At 37.0% G+C, this 10,190-nt stretch overlaps 1 protein-coding gene across 1 annotated transcript; it reads left to right on the top strand.

The window, feature by feature from the left end:
- The first annotated feature begins 87 nt into the window (after positions 1 to 87).
- Positions 88 to 9,854, top strand: LOC131127835 (RILP-like protein 1). The gene is made up of 8 exons (XM_058070116.1): positions 88 to 647; positions 1,410 to 1,560; positions 2,572 to 2,690; positions 3,708 to 3,980; positions 4,057 to 4,236; positions 6,406 to 6,557; positions 9,249 to 9,359; positions 9,431 to 9,854. Exons 1-8 carry the CDS (start codon positions 369 to 371, stop codon positions 9,522 to 9,524), a joined length of 1,359 nt encoding a protein of 452 aa, XP_057926099.1. The 5' UTR covers positions 88 to 368; the 3' UTR covers positions 9,525 to 9,854.
- Positions 9,855 to 10,190: the final 336 nt, after the last annotated feature.

The raw sequence follows: 10,190 nt of genomic DNA, 5'->3' as shown, positions 1-10,190 counted from the left end.
TCTCTTTAAACGTAACATAAAAGTATGAAACATTTGCTTCGTTGGCATGCATAATATAAGTAACTGTTGCTTTATTAGAGTAAAGGTGCTGTTATTTGATTATCACAAGGCAACTTTGGAAACGTGTAAAATTACAGCTGCGGTTTCAATATATATAATTACGAGCTTTGACGAGAGTCCTGAACGCAGCACCTAAAGTTGAACCTGTCAACAAGAAGTAGTTCTCCTGTCAACAAAAAAAGTTCTCAAGTACTTCATGGCGTCTTATAGTTCGCCTTTTCTTTAAAATGTGAGTGAAAATATCCGAGAGGAAGACGCAGGTGAAAACCACAGGTGTAATCGTAGCGCGGACACACAACATTAAGGTAATGTCGGCGTTGGATAGGCCAGCGAAAGAGCTGACGGTGTTGGACGTGTATGACATCGCGGCAGTGCTAGCTCAGGAGTTCGAGCGGACCATCGACAGGTTCGGCTGCGAGTCTCTGGTCGGTGTGGTGCCGAAGGTGGTGCGTGTTCTGGAGCTGCTGGAGAAGCTGGTGAGCCACGGGGCCGCCGGGCAGCAGGCCGACGACGAGCTGCAGAGGGAGTTGCTCCGTCTGCGGCAGGAGCGCAGCGACAGGCACGCTCACGAAAGGAAGCACCACCAGGTGGGTGACGGTAGCCGCCCACGGCCCCGTTTTCGATTTAATAGTGCTTTAAAGGAAGACAGTGGATGTATTGTATCATTGTTTAAAAATTAATTAAAATTGTTTTGAGTTAATTTGTTTTTTTAAACTTATGTCGCATATCTACCTAGCTAACACTATCTGCGCATGCTCAAGATGTACACAAGACTTCGATAAATCGTTTGAAAAGTGACAAATTTAGTATATTGCCTTCATCCGACACACTTTAACTTTTAAGAAACGTAAAACCGTAAACTTAATAATGTAACTTAATAATTTAACTGTTAAATATCACTGTTCGCCCTGCTAGCACTTTGCCGCCAGCTAGCTATTTTATGACAAATTAGCAACCAGAAACAGACTATGAATATTACAGCGCCACCTATGGTAGTGGAGGTCACTTCGGCCAACATTTACTCATGCTCATGGCTTTCTATTGTCTCTAAATGTCACTTTGTTTTATTTGTCATATGTAGTTCATGTTTGCAGTATTTTGGCTGTAAACAAACGACTCTAACGTGTCCATAGGTGACATGCATTAGTGTTGTAAGTACACACAGAAGGCCTGGAGCTGTGAGCAAAAGAGCATTAGACGCTATAAAAGGCTATAGCAACAAGTGAGAGCAGAAATATCCTATGCTATTCTACACACCATATATTGAAATAGGAGGCTGACATGCAACATTGTGGCATTTGTAGCCATACATTGTTGGTTTTGTGTTTTGTGGTGTTTGCGATGTTTAGGAGTTGGAGCAGGTGGAGGATGTGTGGCGGGCAGAGGTGCAGGAGCTTCTCTCGCAGGTCACTCGGCTTCAGGCGGAGAACAAGAAGCTTGTGGTGAGCCTCTCGTTCGGTGAAGCTCCGGTGGCTGAAGAAGACGTGGAGAGGCACGAGGGTGGGCATAAATATCACCGTTGATGAAATGTTTTACATGACACAACATACAGCTCCTACTGATTAGCTTATGTTAGCTTATGTTTGCACGTTGACAACCAAAACACAGCACTCATGCGGCAAACTAAACTGACATTATTTTCCTCGTAATATACTGTACACGTTTATTCTTGGAAAATTGCATTATTTTTCTCGTTAGAATACAAATTAATATTTTGACTTTATTTTTGTAAAATTACAGCAGTTTTTTAAATTTCTGTTGTTTTTCTCATTTTTACTATTTTATTGTTTTTTTCAATTTTATTTCTCATAATGTCTTTATATATTTACCTTATTCCAATAATTTTATAAATTTTTTCCCAACCAAGTTTTGTGAAAATTACAACTTTTTTGTATTTTTTCATAAGATTTTGACATTAAATAATTGTTTTTTCTTTGGAATTTCAACTTTATGGTACTAAAAGGATGGTATTTTTCCTCATAATTTTACGACATTATTCTTGTAAAATTCTGACTTTTTCTCATTAGATTCCAACTATTTTTATTTTTATTTATTCATTTATTTTGAGCTTTCTTGTTCAACTAAATTTTTCAAATGTTCCACGGGCCAATAAAAAAACAGCTACCAGCCACAACTGGCGCCTGGGCCACAGTTTGGACATCCCTGCTTTATGGTACTGTCCCCTGAGAAGAGGTACTGTAATGAAAAGACACCATAACATATCTTTGTCCCTTCTCCAGCTCCAGACGCGCGTTGACAACCAAAACACAAGCTATGAGCTAGCAGAGGGGGCTATTTTTGAACAGCAGAATGTAGCTCCTGGGTGACACACTCGGCTATATTTACAGCGCACACACACTGCTTGTAAACGTGTCACGTACAACATAAAGCCTCACTCAGCAAATGTCCTCCATATTGTTTTGGACTTGGGTCCAGAAATGTTTGGACACTCTCCTTGATAGTCTTAATAGAATGTCTTGGATCAACAACACAATATTTTGGTCCCCACAGGTACGTCGGAGGAGGAAAGGCAAGTGACGAAGAACCTGAAAGACTTGGTGGACAAACAGCGGGATGAAATCCGGGCTAAAGACCACGAGCTGATCCTGAAAAATGACGACATCGAGGCGGTGAGCGTCCGTCGCTTTTTTTGTAGCGCATTACTACGACTTTGTCTGTCCCCTCAATGAACCGCATCTCCCCCAGTGTCGGCAGCAGTCATGCGGCGAGACCATGACCATTTTGCTAGCTATTTAGACAATAATGGCGGCATGTTGACTCGTTTTCATTTTCCAAACTTTTTCCAGCGAGGGCCACGTAGTGACTTTTTTCGTGGAAATTTCTGTTATATTCTGTAATATTTTCGTAATGCTTTTTGTAATATTATGACTATATTCTCACAATATTTTGACTTTATTCCCATAATATTCTAACTTTTTCCCAACTAAATTTATTTTGTTTTGTTTTTCCTACTATTATGACTTTTAAAAAAAATAGCATTTTGTCTATAATATTTCTACTCTACGCTACTAAACTGACATTATTTTCCTCGTAATATACTGTACACGTTTATTCTCTGAAAATTGCATTCTTTTTCTTGTTAGAATAAAAATTTATATTTTGACTTTGTTTTTGTAAAATTACAGCAGTTTTTTAAATTTCTGTTGTTTTTCTCATTTTTACTATTCTATTGTTTTTTTCAATTTTATTTCTCGTAATGTCTTTATATATTTATCTTATTCCAATAATTTTATAATTTTTTTCCCAACCAAGTTTTCTGAAAATTACAACTTTTTTGTATTTTTTCGTAATATTTTGACATTAAATAATGTTTTTTTTTTCTTTGGTATTTCAACTTTATGGTACTAAAAGAATGGTATTTTTCCTCATAATTTTACAACATTATTCTCGTAAAATTCTGACTTTTTCTCATTAGATTCCAACTATTTGTATTTTTATTTATTTATTTATTTTGAGTTTTCTTGTTCAACTATATTTTTCAAATGTGCCACGGGCCAATAAACAGTCACAACTGGCGCCCGGGCCACAGTTTGGACATCCCTGCTTTATGGTACTGCCCCCTGAGAAGAGGTACTCTCATGAAAAAGCTTGCGAGACACCATAACATATCTTTGTCCCTTCTCCAGCTCCAGACGCAGCAGCATCGCCTGATCAGGATCAACCAGGATCTGCGTCACAGGTTGGGTGTGATGGAGGCGCAGAGCAAGGCGGTCATGCAGCAGCGGGCCCAGCTGGAAGCGGCGGCGCAGGCCCGTCAGCAGGAGCTGCTCGCACTGCAGGTGGAGGCGAGGCATCTGAGGACGGAGCTGCGAGAGTGGGAGCTGGAGAGAGAAGTAGTGAAGATGGAGAAGAGCTGCTTTTCCTCCACGTGCGCCTCGACCTGGTCTCCATCGCCACGGGTGAGAGTCAGACAAGATGGTGGATCGTGAGCAAACCCGATCACGTGATGATGTTGCTTTTGTGACACCTGTTTAGTCGGCCAACGTGGCGCCGTCCGACGATGCGGTGAAGCCGAGTTCGGTGTGGGCGGAGTGTGGAGGAGATGCTGGCTGCTTGGAAATTCACCACAGTTCCTCCTCCATCATGAGCTCACCCGGGGCAGAAAGAAATGGCGGCACGAGTGACCGAGAGGACGACGTGTCGGCGCTGCTGCTGGTAAAACACTGCAGAAAAGACACTACATTAGGTACACCACACTTTTTACAGCGAGGGCCACAGGAAAGGAAAAGTGAAAGGATGCAACTTTGCCCAAAATTTCGACATTCTTCTTAAATAATCTTTGTAAATTTGTAAAAAAAAAATTTTTTCTAATACTGTGATTTTATTTCCATAATATTTACACATTATTGTCATGATATTATAACATTTTATAACGACCTCATTTTCCAAAAATTACAATTTATTTTTTGTTTTTCATAATATGATGAATTTTAGAAATATTTACACTCTGTGTAACTAAAATGGCTTCATAATGTTATGAGTTTATTCTCTTGTTTTTTTTTACATTTCCAAATATTTAAACTTTATTCTGATATAATATTTGTACATTTTATTTTTGTAATATTATGATTTCATCCCCGTAATATTTTGACTTTTTCCCCATAATATTCTAAGTCTCCCCAACGCAATTTTCCAAAAAATGACTTTGTTTGACTTTGTTTGTTTGTCATATTCCGGCCAATGTATTTTTTCTTGAATAATTCAAATCTATACTACTAAAATGACATTATTTGTCCTCATTATGTCATGAGTTCATTCTCATAAAATTTTGACTTTTTTCTTGTTAGAGCTTTTTTCTCTTAATATTTTTACATTATTATTATATTTTATTTTTAAAAATACTGCGGAATTTCCCATTTCTGCTTGTTTTTTTTGTTTGTTTTTTACATTTTCCAAATATTTCGACTTTATTCTGAAATAATCTTTGTACATTTTATTTTTGTAATATTATGATTTCATCCCCGTAATATTTTGACATTATCCCATAATATTCTAACTCTCCCCAATGCAATTTTCCAAAAAAAAATGACAACTTTGTTTATTTGTCATATTCCAGCCAATGTATTTTTTCTTAAATAATTCAAATCTATAATACTAAAATGACTATTTGTCCTCATTATGTTATGAGTTCATTCTCATAAAATTTTTACTTTTTTCTTGTTAGAGCTTTTTTCTCTTAATTTTTTTTACATTATTATTATATTCTATTTTTAAAAATACTGCGGAATTTCCCATTTCTGCTTGTTTGTTTTTTACATTTTCCAAATATTTCAACTTTATTCTGAAATAATCTATGTACATTTTATTTTTGTAATATTATGATTTCATCCCTGTAATATTTTGACATTATCCCATAATATTCTAACTCTCCCCAATGCAATTATCCAAAAAATGACAACTTTGTTTATTTGTCATATTCCAGCCAATGTATTTTTTCTTGAATAATTCAAATCTATATGACTAAAATGACATTATCTGTCCTCATTATGTCATGATTTCAATCTCATAAAATTATGACTTTTTTCTTGTTAGAGCTTTTTTCTCTTAACATTTTTACATTATTATTATATATATATGTTTTAAATACTGCGGAATTTCCCATTTCTGCTTGTTTTTTGTTTGTTTTTTACATTTTCCAAATATTTCAACTTTATTCTGAAATAATCTTTGTACATTTTATTTTTGTAATATTATGATTTCATCCCTGTAATGTTTTGACTTTTTCCCATAATATTCTAAGTCTCCCCAACGCATTTTTTTCCCCAAAAAATGACTTTGTTTGACTTTGTTTGTTTGTCATATTCCGGCCAATGTATTTTTTCTTGAGTAATTCAAATCTATACTACTAAAATGACATTATTTGTCCTCATTATGTCATGGGTTCATTCCATTAAAATTCCATTGACTTTTTTCTTGTTAGAGCTTTTTTCTCTTCTCTCTATTTTTACATTATTATTATATTTTATTTTTAAAAAATACTGCGGAATTTCCCATTTCTGCTTGGTTTTTTTTGTTTTTTTCCAAATATTACAACTTTCCTCTGAAATAATTTTATTTTTAATTTCCATATTATACATTTTCCCCACCCAATTTTCCCAAACTGACAACTTTAGCAGATTTATTGCACGACGGGCTCATTTCCTGCAATTCTCTCAGGCTGAATGAACAGCAGCAATAACATGACAATAAAAGATGACTTCATGGCTGTGTCAAAACATGTTAGTCAACCAATTACCGGCAGAAATGCAACGCTGGTGACTCTCATTTGAGCTGCTTATTATGACATGACAAAAGGAAGATTTTGAGTGTGTGTATTGTGGGCAGGCGGAGGCCGAGGGGGAGACCGGCAGCCTGGAGCAGGAGTCGGACCGAGCTCCTTGCTTCACCCTGCAGGAGCTCCGTGATGTCCTGTACGAGAGAAATGAACTCAAGTCTCAAGTGTTCCTCCTGCAGGAAGAACTGGCCTATTATAAAAGGTACCAAGTCTTTTTCAACTACAGTCGTCCCTCGTTTACTGTGCTTAATTGGTTCCATACATGACTGCAATAAGTGAATTTCTGCCAAGCGGGGATCAATATTAATAAATGGAATATTGTTGGAGTTATGGCCTAAAAAACAGTCTACCACAGGGGTCTCAAACTCAATTTACTTGGGGGCCACTGGAGCTAGGGTCTGGGTGAGACTGGGCCGCATCAGGTTTTCAAAAAAAAAAAAAAAAAAAAATGTTTTTAAAACTTTGCTTTGGTTCCGATTTTCTACAAGAAAAGCTCTGATAAAGCATTCCACTGTTCTCAAATATCTTACTTTTTATTTTTCTACACAAAATAAGATGGAAAATAAATAAACAAATCAAGAATAAAGAAAATCAATCAATCAGTAATAAATAAATATAATAATAATAATAAAACGGCAAATAATAAAAACTTAAGAAACCACATATAGTTGGTGGGTAGACAAATTATTTTTTTTTCAGATTAAAATTAACAAAGCATTATTAGAGCCCTGTAGACATGACAAAACAGAAACAGAAAGAAACAGAAACAGAAAGAAACAGAAACAGAAAAGGTTTATCGCCAGGTATGATCAAACACATACTAGGAATTTGTTTTGATATAGTAGGTGCAGACACATCTATTAAAAAAGAATGAAAAATACAAAATATGAAAAATACAAAATATACAGAATAACAGTATAAATATATGTACACAGTCTGTTTTTTGTTTGTTATTCCGGAAGTGCAGTCTGATTGTTTTTCCTAAAAGTCCAAACTGGGCGTTAATGTAACGCATATAGTGAAAGTGTCAAAGTGGCAGGATGAGGCAGAGGTGGGGTGTGAAGAGTGTCAGGTGGGGTTCCGGGCCTTGTTGATGAGACTGACAGCAGACGGGAAGAAACTGTTCTTGTGGCGTGAGGTTTTGGTCCTGATGGACCGCAGCCTCCTGCCAGAGGGGAGCGTCTCGAAGAGTCTGTGTCCGGGGTGAGAGGGCCACAATCCTTTCTGTTCCTGCTTAACTTTTGCCATTAAAATGCCATACACGTCAGGTTTCAAGTTACATTTTATTCATTCATTCATTTTCTACCGCTTATCCTCTTAAGACGCTTAAGAGGTGGGGTACACCCTGGACTGGTAGCCAGCCAATCACAGGGCACATATAGACAAACAACCATTCACACTCACATTCATACCTATGGACAATTTGGAGTGGCCAATTAACCTAGCATGTTTTTGGAATGTGGGAGGAAACCGGAGTACCCGAAGAAAACCCACGGGGAGAACATGCAAACTCCACACAGAGATGGCCGAGGGTGGAATTGAACTCGGGTCTCCTAGCTGAGAGATCTGGCGCTAACCACTAGACTGCCGTGCAGCCAACTCGTATTACTGATACAGTAAATATAATATGAGTAACCGAGTCCTGTAAGACATAAGTAAAATTCCTGCTTGCGTGTGTCACAGTAAAAGTGTTCCTAGGGGACCTTAGTGGCGGGTGGACAGATGTATGGAGGACAGAAAGTGACGTCGGAGGTTTGAGCTGTGTTGCTGAGTGTGTGTCTCCAAGAAGCACTATTATATATTTTTTCCATAAGCACAGTAACTGTACTTATCCAATGTAATAGATGCCATACATCACATCAACAAGGTAGCATTAAGGAATGGGACAGGAGGACACAAATGTTAGCAACACTAGCATATGACATTTTAATAGCAACATCATGCTAGGTCGCTAAACAAAATGATCAACAAACTTACAACTCCCACGTTTGTAGCCGATTGGTAGATAGTTGTCGGTGCTCCAGAGTTTAGGTTAAGACAGGAGTCTCAAACACGCGGCCCGCGGGCCAAATGTGGCCCGCAGGAAACTAGTTTGAGGCCCCCACCTTGATATGAAAGTGTAATGTTAGTTTGATATGGATGCTGTATGGTATCATGTACCCAGAAAAAATTATTACGTTTGATTAATGTTCATGTTAAAGGTTAAATAACTGTTAATAGTTATCCTCCCTATCCGTGTGGAAGTGGTAGGTTTTTGGCTATTTAAGTTTAAAGGAAATAACTTGAAAGCTACCGTTTAGGTCGCTAGCTCTCTAGTTTGCGAGTTAGCATGTGTCTCAAGACCCTGCAGTTGCGCAATATGTTGTAAGTAAAAAGAGTATAAATGTGACTATAGTCGTGTTTTGTCATGTCTACAGGGCTCTAATAATGCTTTGTTCATTTTAATCTGAAAAAAATAATTTGTCTACCCACCAACTATATGTGGTTTCTTAACTTTTTATTATTTGCCGTTTTATTATTATTATTATTATATTTATTTATTACTGATTGATTTTCTTTATTCTTGATTTGTTTATTTATTTTTCATCTTATTTTGTGTAGAAAAATAAAAAGTAAGATATTTGAGAACAGTGGAATGTTTTATCAGAGCTTTTATTGTAGAAAATTGGAACCAAAGCGAAGTTTTTTTATTTTTTTTGTTTTTAATAAATTTTTTTTTTTTTTTTTTTTTGAAAACCTGGCCCAGTCTCACCCAGACCCTAGCTCCAGTGTCCCCCAAGTAAATTGAGTTTGAGACCCCTGGTTTAGCGAAGCCTTTTTTTTTTAACAAAATGAAGTGATGGATTAGTGTTTTATAACAACTCAACGGGAGTTTTGTTGTGCTCTCTTCAAGCGAGGAGTTTGAGGAGGATGGGCATGTTGTTGGTGCTTCCTCATCTTCACCGTCGCCTCCTCCACCATGCGGCGCCTCCTCTGATCAGCCCGAATCGGGAATTCGACGCCTGTGAGTGTCACGTGTTTTTATTCGATATATTCCAACGTCACCTTAGCAAGTTGATCATGTCCCACCAACAGGATCTTCACTGCCATCATGCCCATGGTTGCCGCCGGTTTAATCGCAGACGATCCCACATTGTTGCCCATCCGGCGCCTTGTTTCTTTAGTATGACCTTCAAGTTAAATCATTCTCTTCAAATGTTTTTTACAAATGAATGTTTAATTGATATTTTAAGCAAATCTGTATTTATATTTAGGTGTTTATGTCATGGTGACATCGTATGTTATGATTATGTCACCATTATGTCATCTTATCTGTTGCTATAGACGCGCTTCATGAACAGTAAGGGAGCTTTGTATAAGTATGCACTTGTTTTGCATTTTGAGCTCTTGGCTCTTAAATGAACAACGAAATGAAGCCAAATACCAAAACATGTGCAAGCAGGCGACACAATCACCTGTGAAATATTTGTTTAATGTCGTAATAAAGCCTTATTTTCCATTTGTATGGTTTTGTCATATCATATTTGCAATGGGAAAAGTAGATTGGATTCAAATTCCTACCAAATCTGGATCAGATCTGAATTAATCTTGTGACACAGCTTCTCACCCTATATGAGCTCTTTGGGGAAAACAATCAAATCACATAATGTAACCGTTTATTATTTTCACAAATTATACTTCATATATATATATATATATATATATATTAGGGATATTTTATCACACACAAAAAAACAAAAATCAACAATTTGGTCTCAGCCCACAGAAAGACTAAAGTGTTTTTGTGTGTTCACTGATTCGGAATCACTCTGGCATGCTTGTGATAGCAGGTTGC

Source organism: Doryrhamphus excisus, chromosome 4 (genome assembly GCF_030265055.1).
Source record: "Doryrhamphus excisus isolate RoL2022-K1 chromosome 4, RoL_Dexc_1.0, whole genome shotgun sequence".
NCBI classification, from domain to species: domain Eukaryota; kingdom Metazoa; phylum Chordata; class Actinopteri; order Syngnathiformes; family Syngnathidae; genus Doryrhamphus; species Doryrhamphus excisus.
This window is presented reverse-complemented; position numbering and strand designations above follow the sequence as displayed.

What these genes read in the sequence shown, in the direction of transcription:
- LOC131127835 (XM_058070116.1), top strand. Translation starts at nt 369, where the DNA reads ATGTCGGCGTTGGATAGGCCAGCGAAAGAGCTGACGGTGTTGGACGTG. An exon ending in AAAATGACGACATCGAGGCG is followed by an intron (nt 2,691 to 3,707) that starts GTGAGCGTCCGT and finishes TCCCTTCTCCAG; the next exon opens with CTCCAGACGCAGCAGCATCG. An exon ending in CCTGGTCTCCATCGCCACGG is followed by an intron (nt 3,981 to 4,056) that starts GTGAGAGTCAGA and finishes ACACCTGTTTAG; the next exon opens with TCGGCCAACGTGGCGCCGTC.